General features: G+C 36.1%; 1 protein-coding gene across 2 annotated transcripts in view; it reads right to left on the minus strand.

Moving 5' to 3' along the window:
- The window catches only part of SPAG1 (sperm associated antigen 1), a 93,375-nt gene that overhangs the window by 56,111 nt on the left and 10,300 nt on the right, over positions 1-26,964 (minus strand). Inside the window, exons 4-9 of one of the 2 annotated variants that reach the window (XM_059901307.1) lie at positions 21,023-21,148; positions 17,002-17,066; positions 16,386-16,495; positions 15,681-15,786; positions 12,479-12,609; positions 9,102-9,208 (exon numbers count right to left, since the gene is read on the minus strand). In XM_059901307.1, coding sequence (XP_059757290.1) covers positions 9,102-9,208; positions 12,479-12,609; positions 15,681-15,786; positions 16,386-16,495; positions 17,002-17,066; positions 21,023-21,148 — 645 coding nt within the window. The remainder of the gene's footprint in view (positions 1-9,101; positions 9,209-12,478; positions 12,610-15,680; positions 15,787-16,385; positions 16,496-17,001; positions 17,067-21,022; positions 21,149-26,964) is intronic. The other variant, XM_059901306.1, reaches the window with a different exon arrangement.

Consider the following 26,964-nt stretch of genomic DNA (forward strand, 5'->3'; position numbering starts at 1 on the left):
AAAAAATAACCATTCTTGCAGGTAAGAATATGAAGATATTAAAAAGTGAATAAAGATAACTAAGATAAAGCTTCTTATGGTGGTCTTTATTTTTCTTTTCAAACAACTTCACTGCTTTTTCTGATTAGAACTATACATGTCCACTGTAAAAAACTTAAAGCATAACAAGTATAAAAGAAGGATGAAGAAAATCATCTGAAATCCTGCCACTCAGATAAACTATTGACATTCTGATGATCATCTTCCTAGATGTATTTGTATGCATATACACACACAGAGATGTCTAGTTTTATACAAATTAAACCATACTATACATGTTTTTTAAGAGTCATGTTGAAAGTTCTTTAATATTTTATGCCAACTAGAAATTTTAAAAAATATATCAAACCATTTTGCTTCCTTCCTCATGTTTAACACCTTACTGAGGTATAATTGACATAAACTGCACATACTTAAAGAGCACAAGTTTTAATAGATTTTGACGTAATAATAAACATATCCATCATTCACAAAACGTTTCTTCCTTTTTGTTATGCTTCTCTTTTGCTCATCCCTGCAACCACTGTTCTTTCTGTTACGATAGATTAGTTTGCATTTTCTAGTTTTTTATATAAGTAGAATCATACTACATGTACTCTTTTTGTCTGGCTTCTTTCACTTAGCATAATTATTTTGAAATTTATCCATGTCGTCTTATGAACCTATTAGTTCATTCCCTTTTATCATTCAGTAGTATTCTATTATATGCTTATAAAACGATTTGTTTATCCATTCACCTATTGATGGACATTTTAGGCTGTTTTCAGTTTTTGGCAATTACAAATGAAGCCATTATAAACATTCGTGCTTAAATCTTTGTATAGACCTATGCTTGTATTTTTCTTGGTGAATACTCGGAGTGGAATGACTGGGTTATGCGGTAGGCGTATGATTATTTTGTTTAACTTTTTACCTGTATTCCAAAGCAGTGGGATCATTTTATATTCCCAAAAGTTTCAGTTCTCCCACATGCCCACCAACACTTGGTATGGTCAATCATTTTCATTTTAGCTGTCTAACAGGTTTGTAGTGTTATCTCTTGTGGTTTTAATTTATGTTTCTCTAGTGACTAATGACATTGAGCATCTTTTCATGTGCTTATTTTCCATTCACATAACTCTTTTGGTGATGTGTCTGATCAAATATCTTGCTTATTTTTCATCAACCTGTTTGTTTTCTTATTATTGAGTTTTTAGAGTTCTGTATATATTCAGGATACAGCCCTTTGTTGGATACATGATTTGCAAATATTTTTCCCCAGTCTATGGCTTGTCTTTTTATTCTTCTGATAGAATAAATAAAAACTTTTTAATTTTGATGAAGCCCAATTATCAACTTTTTATGGATTATGCCTCTGTGTCATACCTAAGGAATATTTGTCTCATCCAAGGTCATAAAGATTTTCTCTTATGTTTTCTTCTAGAACTTTCATACTTCAAGTTTTATATTAAGGTATATGATCCACTTTGAGTTAATCTTTACATATGGTTAAGGTAAAAATGCATTTGGTTAAGGTCTGAAGTTAGTATGTAAACATGAACTTATGTTGGATAGTAAAATTAAAGGTGGTTTTCCTTGTTTCAATTTTTTTCTTTTAGAATATTATAATGCTAACTTTTTAATGAACATAGCATTATAAAAAGGAAATACTATGGTGTCAAGATGTGTTCCTAAGCTGCACCCTAAACCTAATCCACTGAAATGCTGACTTGATAAATGCAGCTGATACAGTAGGGACATCAGCTGCCTCTCAGAGAGAGTTAGATAACCTGAAAGGTATGTGGAAACAGTGACAACTTATTGGTGGAAGACAGTTCTCCATGGGTTTCCCATATTTCTGAATATATTGTAAGCAGAGGAACTAAACCACCCTTGTTCTAGACTTTTTTCTTTTCTTTTTTTTTTTTGATTTATAACAACAGGAATTTATTTCTCAGTTCTGAAGGCTAGGAAGTCCAAGTTTAAGGTGCTAGCAGATTTGGTTTCTGGTGAGGGCCTGCTTTCTGGTTCACAGACAGCTGTCTTCCTGCTGTGTCTGCACTTGGAGAAAGGGACCTAGATTATCGTTTTAAGGATGTCTGTACTGAGAACAGCCCTGGGAAATAGAGAATATTTCCCTTCAGAGGAGAGAAGGTTCGTTTGTTTTCCAGCAAAATAATGTTTCCCTCTGCCACAGAGGTTTGGCAGATTTGCTTGTATCCCATTATAAAATATGGGTGTTGGATTTTCTGAATTTGGGACTCCTCAGCCGTGACACAAACCCACCAAGTGTGAAGCACCTATCTGGGCCTTCTGCTGCCCCCACGGAACTTGGGGGCCAGGGTAACGGACATGAGCTTGAGGCTCATCGGCTTGCCATGCCATGAGTAGCAAAGTCTTTTGTGCCTGACCCAGGAGTCTTGTATATTCTTCTAGGCAACCTTGCTAATTTTCATGTACGGTAAACCCTCAGGCCCTTCACAGCTCTTGACACTTACCTCTACTCTTTAGGCTTGAACACAGATCCCCTAAGTGTACATCTGAGTCAGTTTACTGTCAGGGATGCTATACTTACCATGCAAATTGAGAAATGAACACTCTTTTATAGCCATCAAGCTCATGCTTAATCCTACCTAGGAAAGTTCTACACCATTTGCATAATAAATTGAACTTGGCTCAAAGAAAAGAATTGCCTACAAAGCTTCAGGAAAGAGAAAATTATTTGCCCTTCAGGAGTAGGTTTACGATTTTGGACAATTTAAGAGCCTGCTTTCTTCCACTTCAAACAGATGTTAACACTGGGAGTGTCTGAGATGTACCTCTTTTTTTTTTTTAACATCTTTATTGGAGTATAATTGCTTTACAATGGTGTGTTAGTTTCTGCTTTATAACACAGTGAATCAGCTATACATATAAATATATCCCCATATCTCTTCCCTCTTGCATCTCCCTCCCACCCTCCCTATCCCACCCCTCTAGGTGGTCACAAAGCACCGAGCTGATCTCCCTGCGCTATGCAGCTGCTTCCCACTAGCTATCGGTTTTACATTTGGTAGGGTATATATGTCCATGCCACTCTCTCACTTTGTCCCAGCTTCCCCTTCCCCCTCCCCGTATCCTCAAGTCCATTTTCTAGAAGGTCTACGTCTTTATTCCCGTCCTGCCCCAAGGTTCTTCATGACCTTTTTTTTTTTTTTAGATTCCATATATGTCTGTTAGCATACTGTATTTGTTTTTCTCTTTCTGACTTACTTCACTCTGTATGACAGACTCTAGGTCCATCCACCTCACTACAAATAACTCCATTTCGTTTCTTTTTATGGCTGAGTAATATTCCATTGTATATATGTGCCACATATTCTTTATCCATTCATCTGTCGCTGGACACTTAGGTTGCTTCCATGTCCTAGCTATTGTAAATGGAGCTGCAATGAATATTGTCATACATGACTCTTTTTGAATTATGGTTTTCTCAGGGTATATGCCCAGTAGTGGGATTGCTGTGTCATATGATAGTTCTATTTTTAGTTTTTTAAGGAACCTCCATACTGTTCTCCATAGTGGCTGTATCAATTTACATTCCCACCAACAGTGCAAGAGGGTTCCCTTTTCTCCACACCCTCTCCAGCATTTATTGTTTGTAGATTTTTTGATGATGGACATTCTGACTGATGTGAGATGATATCTCATTGTAGTTTTGATTCGCATTTCTCTAATGATTAATAATATTGAGCATTCTTTCATGTGTTTGTTGGCAACCTGTATATCTTCTTTGGAGAAATGTCTATTTAGGTCTTCTGCCCATTTTTGGATTGGGTTGTTTGTTTTTTTGATATTGAGCTGCATGAGCTGCTTGTAAATTTTGGAGATTAATCTTTGTCAGTTGCTTCATTTGCAAATATTTTCTCCCATTCTGAGGGTTGTCTTTTCGTCCTGTTTATGTTTTCCTTTGCTGTGCAAAAGCTTTTAATTTTCATTAGGCCCCATTTGTTAATTTTTGTTTTTATTTCCATTTCTCTAGGAGGTGGGTCAAAAAGGATCTTGCTGTGATTTATGTCATAGAGTGTTCTGCCTATGTTTTCCTCTAGGAGTTTTATAGTGTCTAGCCTTACATTTAGGTCCTTAATCCATTTTAGGTTTATTTTTGTGTATGGTGTTAGGGAGTGTTCTAATTTCATTCTTTTACATGTAGCTGTACAGTTTTCCCAGCACCACTTATTGAAGAGGCTGTCTTTTCTCCATAGTATATTCTTGCCTCCTTTAACAAAAATAAGGTGACCATATGTGCGTGGGTTTATCTCTGGGCTTTCTATCCTGTTCCATGGATCTATATTTCTGTTTTTGTGCCAGTACCATACTGTCTTGATTACTGTAGCGTTGTAGTACAGTCTGAAGTCAGGGAGCCTGATTCCTCCAGCTCCATTTTTCTTTCTCAAGATTGCTTTGGCTATATGGGGTCTTTTGTGTTTTCATACAAATTCTGCAATTTTTAGTTCTAGTTCTGTGAAAAATGCCAGTGGTAGTTTGATAGGGATTGCATTGAATCTGTAGATTGCTTGGGGTAGTAGAGTCATTTTCACAATGTTCATTCTTACAATCCAAGAACATGGTATATCTCTCCATCTGTTTGTATCATCTTTAATTTCTTTCATCAGTGTCTTATAGTCTTCTGCATACAAGTCTTTTGCCTCCTTAGGTAGGTTTATTTCTACGTATTTTATTCTTTTTGTTGCAATGGTAAATGGGAGTGTTTCTTTAATTTCTCTTTCAGATTTTTCATCATTAGTGTATAGCAATGTAAGAGATTTCTGTGCATTAATTTTGTATCCTGCTACTTTACCAAATTCATTGATTAGCTCTAGTAGTTTTCTGCTAGCATCTTTAGGATTCTCTATGGATAGTATCATGTCATCTGCAAACAGTGACAGCTTTACTTCTTCTTTTCTGATTTGGATTCCTTTTATTTCTTTTTCTTCTCTGATTGCTGTGGCTAAAACTTCCAAAACTATGTTGAGTAATAGTGGTGAGAGTAGGGAACCTTGTCTTGTTCCTGATCTTAGTGGAAATGGTTTCCATTTTTCACTATTGAGGACAATGTTGGCTGTGGGTTTGTCATATATGGCCTTTATTATGTTGACGTAAGTTCCCTCTATGCCTACTTTCTGGAGGGTTTTTATCATAAATGAGTGTTGAATTTTGTCTAAAGCTTTTTCTGCATCTATTGAGATGATCATATGGTTTTTATTCTTCAATTTGTTAATATGGTGTATCACATTGATTAATTTGCGTATATTGAAGGATCCTTGCATTCCTGGGATAAACCCCACTTGATCATGGTGTATGATCCTTTTAATGTGCTATTGGTTTCTGTTTGCTAGTATTTTGTTGAGGATTTTTGCATCTATGTTCATCAGTGATATTGGCCTGTAGTTTTCTTTCTTTGTGACATCTTTGTCTGGTTTTGGTATCTGGGTGATGGTGGCCTCATAGAATGAGTTTGGGAGTGTTCCTCCCTCTGCTATATTTTGGAAGAGTTTGAGAAGGAGAGGTGTTAGCTCTTCTCTAAATGTGTGATAGAATTTTCCTGTGAAGCCATGTGGTCCTGGGCTTTTCTTTGTTGGAAGATTTTTAATCACAGTTTCAATTTCAGTACTTGTGATTGGTCTGTTTATATTTTCTATTTCTTCCTGGTTCAGTCTCAGAAGGTTGTGCTTTTCTAAGAATTTGTCCATTTCTTCCAGGTTGTCCATTTTATTGGCATAGAGTTGCTTGTAGTAATCTCTCATGATCCTTTGTATTTCTGCAGTGTCAGTTGTTACTTCTCCTTTTTCATTTCTAATTCTATTGATTTGAGTCTTCTCCCTTTTTTTCTTGATGAGTCTGGCTAATGGTTTATCAATTTTGTCTATCTTCTCAAAGAACCAGCTTTTAGTTTTATTGATTTTTGCTATTGTTTCCTTCATTTGTTTTTCATTTATTTCTTATCTGATCTTTATGATTTCTTTCCTTCTGCTAACTTTGGGGTTTTTTTGTTCTTCTTTGTCTAATCACTTTAGGTGTAAGGTTAGATTTTTTATTCGAGATGTTTCTTGTTTCTTAAGGTAGGACTGTATTGCTATAAACTTCCCTCTAAGAACTGCTCTTGCTGCGTCCCATAGGTTTTGGGGCGTTGTGTTTTCCTTGTCATTTGTTTCTAGGTACTTTTTGATTTCCTCTTTGATTTCTTCTGTGATCTCTTGGCTGTTAAGTAGTGTATTGTTTAGCCTCCATGTGTTTGTATTTTTTACAAATTTTTTCCTGTAATTAACATCTAGTCTCATAGCATTGTGGTCGGAAAAGATACTTGATATGATTTCAATTTTCTTAAATTTACCAAGGCTTGATTTGTGACCCAAGATATGATCTATCCTGGGGAATGTTCCATGAGCACTTGAGAAGAAAGTTTATTCTCTTGTTTTTGGATGGAATGTCTTATAAATATCAATTAAGTCCATCTTGTTTAATGTATCATTTAAAGCTTGTGTTTCCTTATTTAGTTTCATTTTGGATGATCTGTCCATTGGTGAAAGTGGGGTGTTAAAGTCCCCTACTATGATTGTGTTACTGTTGATTTCCCCTTTTATGGCTGTTAGCATTTGCCTTATGTATTGAGGTGCTCCTATATTGGGTGTATAAATATTTACAATTGTTATATCTTCTTCTTGGATTGAGCCCTTGATCATTATGTAGTGTCCTTCTTTGTCTCTTGTAATAGTCTTTATTTTAAAGTCTATTTTTTCTGATATGAGAATTGCTACTCCAGCTTTCTTTTGATTTCCATTTGCATGGAATATCTTTTTCCATCCCCTTTCAGTCTGTATGTGTCCCTAGGTCTGAAGTGGGTCTCTTGTAGACAGCATATGTACAGGTCTTGTTTTTGTATGCATTCAGCCAGTCTATGTCTTTTGGTTGGAGCACTTAATCCATTTACATTTAAGGTAATTATCGATATGTATGTTCCTATTACCATTTTCTTAATTGTTTGGGGTTTGTTATTGTAGGTCTTTTCCTTCTCCTGTGTTTCCTGCCTAGAGAAGTTCCTTGAGCATTTGTTGTAAAGCTGGTTTGGTGGTGCTGAATTCTCTTAGGTTTTGCTTGTCTGTAAAGGTTTTAATTTCTCCGTCGAATCTGAGTGAGATCCTTGCTGGGTAATCTTGGGTGTAGGTTTTTCCCTTTCATCACTTTAAATATGTCCTGCCACTCCCTTCTGGCTTGCAGAGTTTCTGCTGAAAGATCAGATGTTAACCTTATGGGGATTCCCTTGTAGGTTATTTGTTGCTTTTCCCTTGCTGCTTTTAATATTTTTTCTTTGTATTTAATTTTTGATAGTTTGATTAATATGTGTCTTGGTGTGTTTCTCCTTGGATTTATCCTGTATGGGACTGTCTGCACTCCCTGGACTTGATTGACTATTTGCTTTCACATCTTAGAGAAGTTTTCAACTATAATCTCTTCAAAGATTTTCTCAGACCCTTTGTTTTTCTCTTCTTCTTCTGGGACCTGTATAATTCGAATGTTGGTGTATTTAATGTTGTCCCAGAGGTCTCTGAGACTGTCCTCAATTCTTTTCATTCTTTTTTCTTTATTCTGCTCTGCAGTAGTTATTTCCACTATTTTATCTTCCAGGTCACTTATCTGTTCTTCTGCCTCAGTTATTCTGCTATTGATTCCTTCTAGAGAATTTTTAATTTCATTTATTGTGTTGTTCATCATTGTTTGTTTGCTCTTTAGTTCTTCTAGGTCCTTGTTAAACGTTTCTTGTATTTTCTCCATTCTATTTCCAAGATTTTGGATCATCTTTACTATCATTATTCTGAATTCTTTTTCAGGTAGACTGCCTATTTCCTCTTCATTTGTTTGGTCTGGTGGGTTTTTACCTTGCTCCTTCATCTGCTGTGTGTTTCTCTATCTTCTCATTTTGCTTAACTTACTGTGTTTGGGGTCTCCTTTTCGCAGGCTGCAGTTCATAGTTCCCATTGTTTCTGGCGTCTGCCCCCAGTGGATATGGTTGGCTGAGTGGGTTGTGCAGGCTTCCCAGTGGAGTGGACTAGTGCCTGTGTTCTGGTGGATGAGGCTGGATCTTATCTTACTGGTGGGCAGGTCTGCGTCTGGTGGTGTGTTTTGGAGTGTCTGTGACCTTATGATTTTAGGCAGCCTCTCTGCTAATGGGTGGGGTTGTGTTCCTGCCTTGCTACTTGTTTGGCATAGGGTGTCCAGCACTGTTGCTTGCTGGTCGTTGAGTGGAGCTGGGTCTTGGCATTGAGATGGAGATCTCTGGGAGATTTTTGCTGTTTGATATTACATGGAGCTGGGAGGTCTGTGGTGGACCAATGTCCTGAACTCAGCTCTCCCACCTCAGAGGCACAGGCCTAGCTGTGGCGCACTAGCCCACTTCAGGCTGTGTTAACGCAGCCAATTCCAGTCCTCTCCCTGGGATCCGACCTCCAAAGCCTGAGCCTCAGCTCCCAGCTCCCACCTGCCCCGGCCAGTGAGCAGACAAGCCTCTTGGGCTGGTGAGTGCTGGTCAGCACCGATCCTCTGTGTGGGAATCTCTCCGCTTTGCCCTCCGCACCCCTGTTGCTGCGCTCTCCTCTGTGGCCCCGAAGCTTCCCCCCTCAACCACCCACAGTCTCCACCTGTGAAGGGGCTTCCTAGTGTGTGGAAACCTTTCCTCCTTTACAGCTCCCTCCCAATGGTGCAGGTCCCATTCCTATTCTTTTGTCTCCGCTTTTTCTTTTCTCTTTTGCCCTACCCAGGTACGTGGGGAGTTTCTTGCCTTTTGGGAGGTCTGGGTTCTTCTGCCAGCTTTCAGTAGGTGTTCTGTAGGAGTTGTTCCACATGTAGATGTATTTCTGATGTATTTGTGGGAAGGAAGGTGATCTCCATGTCTTACTCTTCCGCCATCTTGAAGCTCCTCGTACCTACTTCTTAAATCTGTGTCCTAATCCTCAACATCACTTTTCCAGCAAGACTGATATCATTTTAACATAAATACAGAAATAGCAAACTATAGAATTAGGTGAGGTATCACTTTCTGTACTTACTTTGGCCAACTCATTATCAGGTTCAACAGCCAGTACTTTATTCAAATCTTTTATAGCTTCCTGGAGCTTGTTTTGATGTTTATATGTAGTGGCACGGCGCAGAAGAGCTGAAAATTTACCAAAATAAAAGACATACTTTAACATATGGCATTATGATTATAACACACCTTTCAAGTGTAAGAATATATGTAGCACAGAACAGTTTAGAATGCAATTGTGCAAACTACACCAACTTCCAACAACCTGGCCCTCTGGCCGCTCCAGTCCCTACCAGCTCCTCCAAGGGCTGAGAGACTCAGTACCTCACCCCTCAGAGGCACCATGCTGTGCTACAACACTGGGAAGGTCTTCACTAAATAGTAACATGTTCCTCCTTATAATCATCAGTACTATTATTTCCACTTTATGAAAACTTAGAAAACCCTTCCTTTAAATTTAGTACATTACTGACCAGCACCTGACCCAGAATATGGGTTGTTAGTGAAATCTCTATAGCACAGGAAACTGAAGGAATCCTGGTGATTAAGTCAGCTAGGTTCAGAAATTAAATACTTTAGCAATTTGTATCAGGGTTTTGTTTTTTTTTTTGGTAGGTTACAATATCTAATTTTATCATTTTTTAATACTGAAATGAATGCCTTCCTAGTCCGATTGTTATTAATTATATAATGAGAGAATTTTGTGTAGTTAGACATGATTTTGAAAAGAATCAGTCTTGGTAATTCTGAAAAGTGAGATATTTATATCTGATTTATTTTAATACACTATTTTATTTTTTTTTAGATTTTTTTTTTTGACGTGGACCATTTTTAAAGTCTTTATTGAATTTGTTACAATACTGCTTCTGTTTTATGTTTTGGTTTTTTAGCCACAGGCATGTAGGATCTTAGCTTCCCGACCAGGCATCGAACCCACACCCCCTGCATTGGAAGGCGAAGTCTTAACCACTGGACTGCCAGGGAAGTCCCAATATGCTATTTTAAAACATAAATTTCACTAGTTTGATTTTAGTCCTAGAAAAAGCCACGAAAGTCTAGAGGATAAATCATTTTATCATAAGTGTAATCAAAATTGTAGCATAAGTACAAGTTTAGCTTTTACTATTACTACTCAGATTTCAGAAGGGATTGTCCATAAAGAAATATTCATGATATAACAATTACCATTTTTTAAAACTTTTTACTTTGGAAAATACTTTAGATTTACAGAAAGTTGCAAAGCTAATACAGATAGTTCTCATATACCTTCACCCAGCTTTCCCTAATGCTAACATCTTATATAACTATGGTATTTTTGCCAAAACTAAGAAAATAACATTGGTACAATACTGTTAACTAAACTACAGGCTTTCTTTGGATTTCACCAATTTCTCCACTAATGTCCTTTTTCTGTTCCAGGATGTAATCAAATACCACATTGCATTCAGAACAATTATTTTTTGAGTAAAAAATAAAGTTTTGAAGTGGAAGATATTTATCCACTTAAGAAAACCTAAGACTTCAATGCTTTATGGCCATAGTGATTACTAGATGTGGCTCTGTCAAATTTTTTTTTAAATAGTGAAGATTCTGGTGCTTAAGGAATTATTCAATCAAGGACGAATGAAAACAGAAGGCCATTCTACTGGCAGAAGAGTAGCACAGTGGTTGAATGTGGGCTCCTGATGTCTCATCCAGTGTTGAGTCCTGGCTCTGTCACTTACTAGCAGTGTGATCTTAGGTGAGTTGTTCAATCTCTCTATGCCTCAGTGTCCTTTTGTAAAATGAGTGTGCTAATAACAGTGCCTGCACATTTACTGAGCCGTTGTGAAAATTAATGGAGTTAATACATGTACTACATGGCACAGGGCCTGGCACAGTGATGGTGTGGGCCCATCAGGAGATCGTAAAACCTTTACCAGGCACCTGCCTAAAGCTGGGAGCCCACCGGTACTCTGTGATAGAGACAACATACAGGCACAGGAGAACTCTACTGGGGAAAGGAGAGCAATCTATTATGATGACAGTCGGTCTGATGCACCGGGATCCACCCTCAGCACAACCATGGTTTCTGCCCACCCACGTTTGTAGGCATGTGAGGAAAAATTAAGTGGTTATATTTATCTGAATCCGTAAGTGTTTAAAGAAATAGAATGAGTCTGTTATAATTTATGCCACTTCCTTTTGGAATGACTCCCTGATAACAGAAAAGGAGAGTGGAGTCTGACTTGCATACTTCAGGCTTGGACCACAGCAAGGTGGTGCAGTCACTGAGACAGGAAATCAGAACAGAGGACAGGTGTTGGTGGAAAGATGTAGTCAGTTTTAGACACATTTAATTTAAAATGTCTATGGACATCTAGGTGGAAAAGCCCACAAAGCAGCTGGTAGAAAGTTCTAGAGCTCTAGTGTGGACTTATTGTATTATATTAATAAATATTTTTAAATCTATATTAAATTATACTTAAATTTATTTTTGAATAAAAAGATACAATTCAATAAGCCAGTCACAAAAAGATAAATACTGTATGATTTCATTCATATGATGTACCTAAAATAATAAAATCATAGAGACAGAAAGTAGACTGGTGGTTGCCAGAGGCTGGGGTGGGTGGAGAAATACAGAGTTGCTGTTTAATGGGTGCACTTTCAGATTTAAAAAGTTCTGGAGATGGATGGTAGTGATGACTGCACAACAATATGAATGTACTTAATACCACTGAACTATTCACTTAAAAATGATTAAGATGGTAAATTTTATGTTATGTCAATTTTACCACAACAAAAAAAAATTGAAAGAAAAAAAAAAAACCACAAACCACAATTCAAATGCAAGCGTGAGATATTTCTTTTAAAACACATGTACAGGGGCTTCCCTGGTGGCGCAGTGGTTGAGAATCTGCTTGCCAATGCAGGGGACACGGGTTCGAGCCCTGGTCTGGGAAGATCCCACATGCCACGGAGCAACTAGGCCCGTGAGCCACAACTACTGAGCCTGCGCGTCTGGAGCCTGTGCTCTGCAACAAGAGAGGCCGAGATAGTGAGAGGCCCGCGCACCGTGATGAAGAGTGGCTTGCCACAACTAGAGAAAGCCCTCGCACAGAAACGAAGACCCAACACAGCCAAAAATAAATAAATAAAATTAATTAATTAATTTTAAAAAAACACATGTACACTTTATTCAATCAATCATCTGGGATTATTAGCTACTTCACTTCAAATAATTAGGAACTTAAATTCCAAGTTAAACTTGAAATTAAAAGTAACTTGAGGAAGGTAATGATTCACATATAGAAATTTGAGTTCATTTGAAATATTTTTAGTGTAAATATAAGTGTCTACAAATGGTCTTTAACAGATCCTGTTGCAAATTTAAAGGTATTCTATGAACACTTTTACCCTTTAAGTTCCCGGGTTCTAACTCCAAGACCTTTTCACAATCCTGAAAAGCACTGTTCCAGTTCTGTAATTTGAGTTCTGCTTGAGCGCGATTGTTATAGGCTGCTACCGTGGGAAGCACTGATATGCTCCTGTAAAAGAGACATTTAATGGCAACAAGCAGATGACAGGAAAACATAAGATAGAGAAACTCATCTAAAGTTGTAAGTAAAACAATCACAGCTCGTATTACGGGTGCAATTGTGTCCCCCCAAATTCATATGTTGAAGTCCTAACCCCCAGCACCTCAGAATGTAACTATACTTGGAGATAGTCTTTAAAGAGATAATTAAGTTAAAGTGAGGTCATGAGGGTGTTCCCTAATCCAATATGACTGGTGTCATTATAAGAAGACGAGATTAGGACACAGACATGCACAGAGGAAAGCTCACTTGAAGACACAGAGAGAAGATGGCCATCTACAAGCCAAGGAGAGAGGCATCAGAAGAAACCAACCCTACAGACACCTTGATCTCAGACTTCTAACCTCCAGAGCTGTGAGAGAATACTTTTCTGTTGTTTAAGCCACTCAGTCTGTAACGGTTTATATGGCAGCTCTAGCAAACGAATATGGCTTGCATCATCAAAAATAATAACATACAATTCTATAAACATATTAAATCAATGTTTGGACAGATGCTTAAATATCCAGTTAAGAGATTTAACGTTGACTCTGGCTTTAGAAGTGACATGATCACTTAAATACTCACAGATCTCTTAAAAACCCAGTTTAGTTAACATCAAATATCAAATACATTTTTTTTTACTCTTTAGGGACAAGTTTCTAGTACAAAAAAAAAGGAGCAATCAACCACAACTAATATCCTTTATTAAGTTGTTATTGTGTTAACAGATACAAATTAGTCTGTAATCTAAAAGTAAATTTAAATCTAAGGAAATGATCATAATTTTATCAAAGGAATTTAATTGAAGGAAACAGAAGAGAGTAGTAGTAATTGAGGAATACAGACCTTAAGAGAGTAAATTTTGCTACATTAAGGGTATGAATGCAAAATAATTAATGAAAAGAAGAATTTAAAACCTACCTGGCTGTTGCTTTAAAAACTGATTTGGAATGCTGTAAAATAATGTATTCCTAGATATAGGAAACATAAGGGTATCGGTGCACTAAATTTTCTAAATCCAGAAAAAAAAATGGGAAAGTCACAAAAAGTGTCAATTTACTAAGATCATTAAAGATGAATATAAAGAAATTACACAGTTGGGTAGAGACCAAACATGGACAATACATGTAAGAATAAATAACACGAGTACCTGACACTGAGTACTTCCCACATGCCAGGCACTAAACAGTCAACTCATTTAATCCTCATTATAATCCACGGAGGAGGCATTACTGCTCTTACGATTTTACAGATGAGAAAACAGATGTAACGGAAAGGTTAAGTAACATGCCCAAGGCCACAAGCTTGGAAATGGTAGAGTCAGGATTTAAATCCCAACTGTCTACTCCAGCACCTGTTCTCTTTACCATCATGTTACCCTGCCTTTCAGCATGTTGTTTTATTTAATCCTCACAGCTGCTCTGAGGTAGGCACTGTTATAGTCTCATCGCATTGAGAAGACTGAGGTAAGAGAGTTGAAGAATCTACCCAAGGTCAGAAAAGTGGCAATTTGAGTTCCCTTAACCATTACAATATGCTGCTTTAATTTTTCACCTCTATGATTTCTTCAAAGAGAAAGACAAGAAAAAGTTTGTTCCCTGTAATAGGCAAGAGATTCTCCACTGGTAGAAATCTACAAAAAGACAAATAACAATACCAGAGCTGACATCCACCTGCCTGAACAGGGGAGGCTGTACTGAATGAATGATACCTCAATATCCTCTTTACTTTGTATGTTCACTTAAACAGTTGAGCAAACTTCTTTACAGACACCAACAACATTAAAAAAAAACTTTTCTTTCCAAATGTGGAAGCAAGATTGTACAGAGTTTAGCTCTGAGAAAGCATTAGTGGTTGTATAAGCACAGTTTGTCTCTAACAATATTTCAGGAAATTAGTTTACTTTTCATAGACTGTAAGAGCTTCATAAGTTCATGCAAGCATACAATGAATATCTACTATGAACCAGGTACTCTGCTGGGTATTAGGGATACAATGATATTAAAAAAATGACAAGTGGGCTTTGCTCTTACAGAGCTTACAGTCCAGTTAGTGCCAAATCACACACACTTGAATTGTACCTCCAACAAAGTAGAGTTAAGATTACTATATGGGTATGTAAATGAGGGGTGGGGTTAAACTGAGTAGGGTGGAGGTTTAACCTAGTCTGAAAAGTAAAGGCAGACTTCCCCAAAGAAGTGAGACATGGGCTGAGATCTGAAGAATAAGTCAGAATTAACTAAATCATGAGAAAAAGGGAGAGTATTCTAGATGGAGGACCCAGCATAAGCAAAGGCCCTGTGGCGGGAGGTAGCACCATAAGTACTAGGATCCAGGCAGTCTGACTACAGAACCTGAGTTCTTAACCTCTAAGCTATATGAACTTTCTGTCGAGTTCCATTCAGACAGCTTCTATTTTCTCTGTAAAACAGTAAAGTTAGAACCTCTGTCAAAAGTGGGGATGAAGTGGGAGCTTGGAGGTTTAAGGAAATTATTGAAAAAACAAAGCAAACACAAATGAATTTATGATAAATCACAAGTACAATATCTTAAGTGGTTCTGACACTGATTATTTAGCTTATTTACATCATTTCAACAATTAAATTTAAACATTATCATTTTTTTAAATGGCAATTTTTGGGCTTTCCTGATGGCACAGTGGTTAAGAATCCACCTGCCAATGCAGGGGACATGGGTTCGAGCCCTGGTCCGGGAAGATCCCACATGCTGCGGAGCAACTAAACCTGTGCGTCACAACTACTGAGCCTGCTCTCTAGAGCCCACAAGCCACAACTACTGAGCCCATGTGCCACAACTACTGAAGCCCGTGTGCCTAGAGCCCGTGCTCCACAACAAGAGAAGCCACTGCAATGAGAAGCCCATGCGCCCCAACGAAGAGTAGGCCCCACTTGCCACAACTAGAGAAAGCCCGCGCGCAGCAATGAGGACCCAACACAGCCAAAAAAATAAAATAAATAAATTAAAACATAAATAAATAAATATATGGCAAGTTTAAACCACAACGAAAATCTGCTCACCGAGTATAATACATCACAGCCTCTTCATAATCTCCTGAGTTAAAAGCTTCATTTCCTTTCTCCTTTTCATGAGTAGCAAGAAAATCCTTTTCCTTCTCAGTTAGACCTAGAAATAAATGTTATCTGCTATAAGTAAAAATATAACTTAGTATAACTTTAACAAATTTAAATCCAAGAATGCTTATTTTAACAGATGCAGAAAATTATAAAACAAATAAAAGAAGATAAAAGTTTCCTAAGTTTAGAGATATTTCTTTTCTTTTTTTAATATTCAGAATTTTTGAAGGTTTAGATTTTTTGAATAAATTGTTTTGTTTTACTTTAATGGTACTATACACCTGTGGACTTCAAGTGAAAACAACCTCCTCCATCTTTTTGTTTTGAGGCAAAAAGAAAAAAATTTGAGGGATTTGGAGGAAAAAGAAGATTTGAAAAAGGGAATGAAAAATGAATTACAGTAAAAAAATAGGTTTATATATATATTTTTAAGTCTTACTAAATTTAAATATCGTAACTCTTACTCATAAAATTAAGAAGTTAAAGGATAGAATGGAATTTGTTAGAGGTGGTAAGCTCTAGGAGAAAATCCATAAACTTTTCATGGAAATCTGCAGCACTTAAAGAGAATGTCTTTGGGTCAACAGCTTTTATTATATTTCAAAAAATTTAGAGACTACTAAATTATTCTTATTTTCCCCCAATTACCTGCTGTATCTAGTCTTGTCTCAATTTTAGACAAATGCAACTTGTTGTTTACTATAGTTTTTTCTTTGTAATCTTCATCAATTTTCGCACATTCCTTTTCCACGTCAAATCTTAAATGAAAAAATAATAAAACTAGAAAAAAAAAAGCTCAATACAAACAAGAGAGTAAAATTTATTATTGATATTCTTGTATTTGTATCACTGTGCCTTTAGAAATAATATTCCAAAAATATATGATAGGTTTGTATTAGAAGTCACCTCTATTCTTTCCTAGAAAACATGGAATTTAGTGAGGACTTAAATATTAATCAGACCTAAACTGCGTGGAACTTTGGTATTAAAATTGTAACCAATTTCTCTTAATTTAAAAATTTGTTATTTTTTATTTTGGATGGGTATAAGTATTACATTAGCTATTTTTAGTTACTCTTATAAATAAAAGGATGCAGTAGTTTTTTATTTAATGAAAAAACAAAATCAAGAGTGCTTAATCCAAATACTCTTAGTACTCTACTGACATAACTTGATATTTGATATGTTCAGGTTTAAAACAATAAAGAATTTATTACAGTATTTTATGGTAGAGAATTTTTATATAAAGAAATATAAAACATACTTATCCCACTCTGCATAGTCCCTCGGAATTTTCTTTTTAGCTGGTCTACTTTTAGAATTTTTTTCCTGAAAGAAAAAATTATATTTTATGAGATATTTAATATAAGATTAGCAGATTTTCCTTTAAATGTGTAGTACTGGATTAAGGTACACAAATTGAATGGGTAGGAAAAATAGGTACCCTTGAAGTTACAACAACTCCAGTATTATAATTTTTTTAACATAATAATATACAGCAGGTTAAAAAGTGATTTTAAATTTGTAGTTAATTATGAGAGTGATGGGCAAGACTTTAAGTACATATATAAAATTTTAAAACTTATATGTGTGAAATGTGATTATTATTGATTTTTCTTATAATAATAAAGTACTAAACTATCATTCATTCTTTTAAAACCTAGGCATTGAAGAAATAAGAATAACTACTTTGCTATGTTAGACAGAGCTGTTTTGCTTGCAATGACAGGCACCCAACTTGAACTAATTTTAGTTAAAAAGAATAAATTATTGGCTTATGTAACCAAACTGATGAAACGGCAGGGGTATTGCTGGATAAAGGATTCATATACCCTCTTTCTACAGCTCTCCCTCTCTCCCCTTTTCTCCTTCTCTCCCCCAGAAGTCTCTGCTTCTCTCTCCCTGATTTTGTTTTCCCTGCTGTCTGCTTGCTTTTTCTATGTAGTTGGAAATGTGGCCACACACAGTCTGGGATTATAACCTGACAGGCCTCCCAATCAGAAAGGAAAAGGAGAGTGACTCTTCTCTCCATCTTTAGTTAGAGAAATCCCAGGGAAGGACTCTGATTGGCTAGCTTGGGTTATGGGCCCATCACTGACCAAGCACTAGCTTGGTGCTATTAAGTGGCTCAACCCAGGTCACATGTCCACTGCAAGCACCTTGAAGGGAATGGGAGGAAAGCAAACAACAGTTCACAAATAGTTTCTTAAATGGCTTCTTAAAAGTCATAATTTGAAACCATTTGAATGGGTCATTTATACAAGCACGATTTTGTATCATTGTACATTGGTCATTAGGAGTTACACAGATCTTCCAAATATTCCTACATTTCATTATACAATTAAAAAATCATATCTGTTAAAATCCTCATGGAGTTCACAAACAGGCACATGCAAAGATGCTCAACATCACTAATCATCAGGGAAATGCAAATTAAAACCACGAGATATCACCTCACACCTGTCAGAATGGCTATCATCAAAAAGACCACAAATAACAAATATTAGAGAGGATGTGAAGAAAAGGGAACCCTTGTACATTGTTGGTGCATCCACTGTGGAAAACAGTATGGTGGTTTCTCAAAAAACTAAAAATAGAACTACCCTATGATCCAGCAATTCCACTCCAGGGTATATATTTGAATAAAATACAAACACTAATTCAAAGAGATACATGCACCCCAATGTACACAGCAGCATTATTTACAATTGCCAAGATGTGGAAGCAACTTAAGTGTCTATCAACAGATGAATGGATAAAGGAGAAGTAGTGTATACAAACGTAAAAAAGAATGAAATTTTGCCATTTGCAACAACATGGATGGACTTGGAGGGTATTATGCTAGGTGAAATAAGTCAGACAGAGAAAGACAAATACTATATGATATCACTTATATGTGGAATCTAAAAAATAAAACAAACTAGTGAATATAACAAAAAGGAAACAGACTCACAGATACAGAGAACAAACTAGTGGTTACCAATGGGGAGAGGGGAGGGGGAGGGGCAAAACAGGAGTAGGAGATTAAGAGGTACAAAGTATTATGTATAAAATAAATTGGCTACAAGGATATACTGTACAACACAGCTAATATGGCCAATATTTTATAATAACCATAGATGGAGTATAACCTTTAAAAACTGTGAATCACTGTTATAACACCTGTAATTTGTATAATATTGTACATCAACTATATCTCAATTGTTTAAAAGTAAAAAAAAAAAATCCTCATGGAGCTCATCATAAAAGTCATTAAGTGTCTCCCTTAAGGGGAAATTTTTTTGTCACAAGTAGGTATTTGAGAGCCCCTAAGAATATGAAATACTCTGAATTCTACCTGAAAGCTCAGATTTTAGCACTGGCAACAAATACTGTTCATTGATTTCTTTGAAGTGATAGACCATTTCACTATTTCCAAGAAAATGTCTGCCAAAAACTCAACTCTGAATAACTATAGCTTGTCTGTCAGTCATTTCTTCAAGTAAAAATTGTTCCAGGAAAAAGTTGCTAATTCAGCTGGCAGTCAATCACACAAGTGCTTTTTCTTATGATAACCATCATATTTCATTTCACAGTGAAGTGCCTTCTGTGTACTCCTCATTTTGTCACACAGAATATTTTTTTAACATCTTTATTGGAGTATAATTGCTTTACAATGGCGTGTTAGTTTCTACTGTATAACAAAGTGAATCAGCTATACATAAACATATATCCCCATATCTCCTCCCTCTTGTGTCTCCCTCCCACCCTCCCTGTCCCACCCCTCTAGGTGGTCACACAGCACAGAGCTGATCTCCCTGTGCTATGCGGCTGCTTCCCACTAGCTAGCTATTTTACATTTGGTACACACAGAATGTTAAAAAGATGTGTCCTCAAGATTCAAGATTTAATGACAAAAAAGGTTTTATTGTTTCATCAAAGACACTTTTAAGTTAAATTGGAATGTTTTACTATGAGTGCACAGCAGTGGAGAAAACAATGACCGCTAGTCCACAGTTGGTGCCACTGCCTTGATTCATGGTAAGGCACCAGCAGTTTTACCCTCAGTGCAAATGTCAACCCAGTGAAAGAGACAAAAGCATCAGCATTATTTTTGAAAATAACATTGACTTTCTGGATCCCCTAGAAGGATCTCTGGGACAACCAGTGTCCACGGGTCATACTTTGAGAACCACTGTACCACTAGTCTGTCTATCCCTACTGGACTATAAGCTCTTTGAGGACAGAGACCAAATGTTTTTTGTTGTTACAGTTTCAGGACACAGACTTAACACATAATGAGTGTTCAATAAATACGAATTCATTGATTACAGACAGTGGTATCCTTCCTATACTTACTTACTTTGTACCTCAGTTACCTGAGTAATTCCTAATGAGAAGTAAAAAGACCCAGGAAGGTAAATTACCAAGGAGCAGAGTGATGAAAAGGCTATGGATGTTTTTCTAATAAAATTGGGGACTCAAAGAAGAGACGAGAAAAACAAGAATGACTCAACCCAAAATGAAGAGACTTAGGTAAACATCCTCTTAAAGATGATAGGAATAATAGGAAAAAAAAAAAAAAAAAAAGGAGGGCAGAGGGAATGGAATGTGTGATCCAAGCGAAAGCCCACTGGAGACAAGGGTTGGGTTCTTTAATATCAGGGTCAGGTGGATGCCAAGAAGCTCAATTTTAACTTGAAGTTAAGTGAACCTGGAACTCCAACAGGCCCCTTCTCTATGGAAGCCATGGGTTACCAAGGAGAGATCTGCATGGCAAAATAGGGACCAATCTCAGAGAAATAAAAATGAGGGGCTGGAGATGGGGGGAGAAATGCACTAAACAGAGAAATGACATCTATAACTGCTTGATATCCAAGTTTAATGGGTTAATTAAACAGATTAATCCATCTGTTTTACGCTTTAAATCCATACTTAATTGTGTAACAAACTACTCCCTCTATACCTCTATTGGATACATGAAATTACTCCCTGAAACTCTTACACACTGAATTGGATCATAAGTACTCATCAAAAATTGTCAGAGTAGAAGAGACAGAACAGCAAAAGAAAAAATGAGGAAGGCAGTAAACCCAAGATGCAAGTCTTCAAATGAAAATACTGTTTCATTTTGATATCCAGGTGAGGCCTACTCCAGAAGGTGATAACACACGATCACCTGAAAAAAATCCCCAGCTGCCTACAGGACATCACACTTCAGCTACACTGATTAAACCAAGATAATGTTCTTAATAAACAACAACTTTCTCCCCCTACCACCCACACCCCACACCAAAAAGGCCTACCTTGGCAACGTGAAGATGGCTGTTTGAACCACGAACTGGAGGCAAATTATCTTCCATTGCTGGAAATGCTTCAGTTTCTTGAAAGTGTATTTTATCATCTTCTTTTTTAATTTCTGATACCCAACTCTGAGAAGAAGAGAGGAAAAAAGAAGGTAAATATACAGTTTGAAATAATTAACCAGGCATTAGAAAGGACTGTACATCATCATAGTTTACTGTGGGTCAATTTTTAGGTGACAGTTTGATCATGCCATTTTCCCCACCTGAAATGCCCTTCTTACTCTCTCGTTTTTTTTTCAATTGTAGGAAAATACACAATAACATAAAATGTATCATCTTAACTATTTTTAAGTGTACAGTTCAGTATTGTTCAGTATGTTCATTGTTGCCCTTCCTACTTTATTTATCTTACAAGATCTTTTACATCATCCCTTCCAGCAAGCTTTCTCTGAACTTCCTGGTTGGGCTAAAAGTGTTCCTCCTCTGTGTTTAGCATAGAGATTTTAAATCCTCTATTTACTGTTTGTCCCTCTTACCACACTGTAAGTTCCTTGAGGGCAGAGCCTATGTCTTAATCTCAAGAACCTTAGCATGTCAGCTGCAACTTAACATACAGATTAGATTGACCCAGTCTCCAACTCTAGCAGTTTGACAGAAGGAACATGCTCCTTTCTGTAGGTAAATATTAATTACTTCAGATTCCACTGATTTTTTTTATATACAGTGGTCAGTATAAAATATACAAATAACAAGAAAGACAAAGAAGCAGAAAAACATTACCCACAGTCAATAGAAGCAGACACATAGAGTGGATGGATGTTGGAAGTAACAAATAGGGACTTAAAAACAGCTACAGTAAATATGTGAGAAGGGTGGACAACATGCATGAACAATTGAGAACTTTGGGAGAAGAATGGAAACTTTAAAAAGATTTAATGGAAATCCTGAAAATGAAAAACTCAGTATCCAAAATGAATCTATTTGATTAACAGTAGGATGGACACAGGGAAAAAGTGGACAAAAAGAGAATCAGTAATGTTATAGCAGATGCAAACATTAACCAACTTGACCTAATCAATATTAAAGACTTCTATGTTATTTTCAAGAGCACATGGAACATAGGCCAAAAAAAGTCTCAATAAATTTGATAGGGGTGAAATTATACAAAGTATGGTATCTGACCACAACAGACCTAAATTAGAATTCAGTAATAAGAAGTATTTAGATTATCCCCAAGTAATTGGAAATTAAACAATACACTTATAAAGAGATCATGGGTTAAAAAAGGAAATCAGATGGGAAATTGGAAAATAATTTGAACTAAGTGATAAAGAAAACATGACATATAATTTGTAGGATTCAGATAAAGTATTAGAGGGAAATATACAACTTTAAACAAGAAGAAAGGCTTAAGATCCAATTATTTAAGCTTCTACCTTAAAAAACTAATAAAGAGAGAGAAAACACATTAAAGCCAAAGTAGGTAGAAGGAAATAAAAATATTAAAAAATAAGAGTAGGAATCTGTAAAACAGAAAATAGAAAAATAAAGAAAATCAACATTCAAAACTAGTTTTTTTGGAAATAAATTAATACAACTGACAAACCCTCAGCAAGACTAGTCAAAAGAAAGTGAAAGGAAAAAATACAAATTACCAGTATCAGGTATAAAAGAGGTACATCACTAATAATTCTACAGATATTAAAAAAATGACAAGGGGATGTTTTAGACAAATTTATACCAATAACTTTGCAAGTTAGATAAAATAAACAAATTCCCTGAAAAACTTAACTTAGATACAAGAAACGTTGAAGTACTTAAAACAAACAAACAAAAAACACAAAAAAACCTAGCACATTGTCTGGCATATACTAGGTTCACAATAATGTTTATTAAACTGAATCGTCACAGAGGCCAGAAAAATTGAGTAAGATATTTCCTTATTATCTGTGAAATTCTATTATTTATTATTCAGCAGATATATAGTGAGGGTCTAATATTTGTCAGACACTCTTCAAATAGGGGCTAGGATAAACTATATTAACTGTCCTACCCATATAGGAGGCGGGGAGGATGAAAAGGAGGCAAACAGGAGAAACAGGAAGAGAAAAAGAAAAACAAGGGAAGAAAGGTAAAAAGAGAGAGGAAGGATTATAGAGGAGGAAAGGGAGAGAGAGAACTGGGAACGAAGGAGAAGTGGCAAGAAAAGTATGAAGGAAGGGAGATGAGAAGGAAACTAACTTAAGAATTGACTGAGAAAGAACACACAGCTGGGGGGAAAGCAGGCCCTGCAATTAAAACAGCTGTTTACCCCTCAGAAAATAAAGCCAAAGAACGCTGGACAAGAACTGCTATTTTAACCTGTAGATTAATTACCAAATTTTTCAAACTCAAGTCAATAAAATGACAAAATGAGAAAGCTGAAAGTTTTTAAAAATTAGCATTCTGAGTTAGAGAATACACATACCTCAAAATTGTTTTCAAGTGTATGATTTACCTCAGAAAAAATACGCTGAATAAAATAAAGTAAAACCAAAAAAATTTGTTTTTCCAGAGTCTGTTTTAAAAAATATATATTTCTTAAGCAAAAAGAAACCACAAAGGAACTATAAGACAATACAGGTAAATATGTATCCGGTGGAGACAGAGTTTTCCTAAGTATAAAACAAATGTAAAGATCATAAAGGATAAAATCAAGAGGTGTGGTTACATAAAAATAAATAAATGAATAAACACCACACACAAAACTTACAAGGCAAATAACAAATTGAGGGGAAAATTAAAATATGTAGGAAAGAACTCTTACAAATAAATAAGAAACATATCAATAGAAAAGTCAATAAAGGGGCTTCTGGCTCTGACAAAGTAACAGGGACTAGATTTACCCTCCTGCCTAAACTTTAGAAAACCTGAAAAAATATATGAAACAATAGTTTCAGACACTGGACAATAGGTAGCACAGGACAATAATTCTTGAAAGAAGGGAAACAAATGAGGTAAACCCTACATTTGCTCCAAACTGACTGCCTAGTGTTTCCAGGCTACAGCATAGGGAAAGGAAACAGTCTTAGGTCTCAATGAATTTAGAAGAACGGAGGTCAGACTGGGACCAAGACTGCAAGAATTGAGGAGGTAAGATTTCTGAGAGGAGAGAGGTGGACAGAGAGAAAGCTCTGAATATAACCTGAATAGCCCAGAGTCTACTAAAGAAACTGAATTAATAGTTAAAACCTTATCAATAAAGAAAACTTGAGGCCCAGATGGCATCAACGGTAAATTCTAGAAAACATTTCAGGAAGAAATAATATCAATTATACACAAGCTTTTCTAGGAAACAGAAGAATAGAGAATACTTTCCAACTCATTCTGAGGTCAACAGTACCCTGATACAAAAACCAGACAACGACATTACAAGAAAACTACAGACCAATATCTCTCATGATTCATAGACACAAAAAGTCCTTAACAAAATTTTAGCTATCCAATCCATATAAAAAAGATACATCATGATGAGTAGGGTTTATCCTGGAATGTAAGGTTGCTATAACACTCAAAAACAGTGTACATAAATTACCTTATTAACAGACTACTAAGAAAACCATATGTTCATCTCAATAAATGCAGGAAAAGCATTTCACAAAATTCAATATCCATTCATGATAAAAATTCTCCACCCATCAAACATGGAACAGAAGGGAACTTCCTCAACCTGATAAAGGAGAACTATACAAATCTATAAGTAACATAATGAAAGGCTAAATGATTTCCCCTAAGATGGGGAACAAGACAAAGATATCTGCTCTCATTTCAACACTGTACTAGAGGTCCAAGCCAATGGAATAAGGCAAGTAAAAGGAATAAAAGGTAGTCAGTCTGGAAAAGAAGAAAATCTTTCAATATTCACAGATGACATAATCTTCCATAAAGAAAATCCAAGGAATCTACAAAAAAATCTACTAGAACGAATGTGTTAGTTTGAATTAAACAAGACACAGGATACACAGTCAATACAGAAAGGCCAATTTTAGATAACTATAAGCTTGCAATGTACAAGTAGAAATTGAAATTAAAATTCCACTGATATGAGGTATCTAGATTAGCCAAACTCAAAGAAACAGAAAGTAGAATGGTCAATAGATGCAGAAAAAGCTTTTGATAAAATTCAACATCCATTTATGATAAAAACTCTCCAGAAAACGGGCAAAGAGGGAACATACCTCAACATAACAAAGGCCATAAATGACAAACTCACAGCTAACATCATACTCAACGGTGAACAGCTGAAAGCGTTTCCTCTAAGATCAGGAACAAGACAAGGATGTCCAATCTCGCCACTTTTATTCAACATAGTTTTGGAAGTCCTGGCCACAGCAATCAGAGAAGAAAAAGAAATAAAAGGCATCCAAATTGGAAAAGAAGTTGTTAAACTGTCACAATTTGCAGATGACATGATACTTATTATACATAGAAGATCCTAAAGATGCTACCAGAAAACTATTAAAGCTCATCGATGAATTTGGTAAAGTCGCAGGATACAAAATTAATACACAGAAATCTGTTGCATTTCTATACATTAACAACAAAAGACCAGAAAGAGAAATTAAGGAAACAATCCCATTTATCATCACATAAAAAAGAATAAAATACCTAGGAATAAACCTACCCAAGGAGGCAAAAGATCTGTACTCCAAAATCTATAAGACGCTGATGAAAGAAATCGATGATGACACAAAGAGATGGAAAGATATACCATGTTCTTGGATTAGAAGAACCAATATTGTCAAAATGACTATATTACCCAAGGCAATTTACAGATTCAATGCAATCCCTATCAAATTACCAATGGCATTTTTCACAGAACTAGAACAAAAAATTTTTACATTTGTATGGAAACACAAAAGACCCCAAAGAGCCAAAAGCAATCTTGAGAAAGAAAAATGAAGCTGGAGGAATCGGGCTTCCTGACTTCGGACTATACTATAAAGCTACAATAATCAATACAGTATGGTACTGGCACAAAAAACAGAAATATAGATCAATGAAACAGGATAGAGAGCCGAGAAATAAACCCACACACCTATGGTCAATTAATCTATGACAAAGGAGGCAAGAATATACAATGGAGAAAAGACTCTTCAATAAGTGGTGCTGGGAAAACTGGACAGCTACATGTAAAAGAATGAAATTAGAACATTCTCTAACACCACATACAAAAATAAATTAAAAATGGATTAAAGACCTAAATGTAAGACTGGATACTTTAAAGCTCCTAGAAGAAAACATAGGCAGGACACTCTTTGACATAAATTGCAGCAATATCTTTTTAGATCCATCTCCTAGAATAATGGAAATAAAGACAAAAATAAACAAATGGTACTTAATTAAACTTAAAAGCTTTTGCACAGCAAAGGAAACCACAAACAAAATGAAAAGACAACCAACAGAATAGGAGAAAATATTTGCAAATGATGCAAATGATAAAAGATTAATCTCTAAAATATACAAACAGCTAATACAGTTCAATATATATATATATAAAAACCAATCAAAAAAATGGGCAGAAGATCTAAATAGACATTTCTCCAAAGAAGACATACAGGGGCTTCCCTGGTGGCGCAGTGGTTGAGAATCCGCCTGCTAATGCAGGGGACACAGGTTCGAGCCCTGGTCTGGGAAGATCCCACATGCCGTGGAGCAACTGGGCCCGTGAGCCACAACTACTCAGCCTGCGCGTCTGGAGCCTGTGCTCCACAACAAGAGAGGCCGCGATAGTGAGAGGCCCGTGCACCGTGATGAAGAGTGGCCCCCACTTGCCGCAACTGGAGAAAGCCCTCGCACAGAAACAAAGACCCAACACAGCCAAAAATAAATAAATAAATAAATTATTTATTTAAAAAAAAAAAAAAAAGACATACAGATAGCCAAAAGGCACATGAAAAGAT

This window comes from Balaenoptera ricei, chromosome 17 (genome assembly GCF_028023285.1).
Source record: "Balaenoptera ricei isolate mBalRic1 chromosome 17, mBalRic1.hap2, whole genome shotgun sequence".
Lineage (NCBI taxonomy): Eukaryota > Metazoa > Chordata > Mammalia > Artiodactyla > Balaenopteridae > Balaenoptera > Balaenoptera ricei.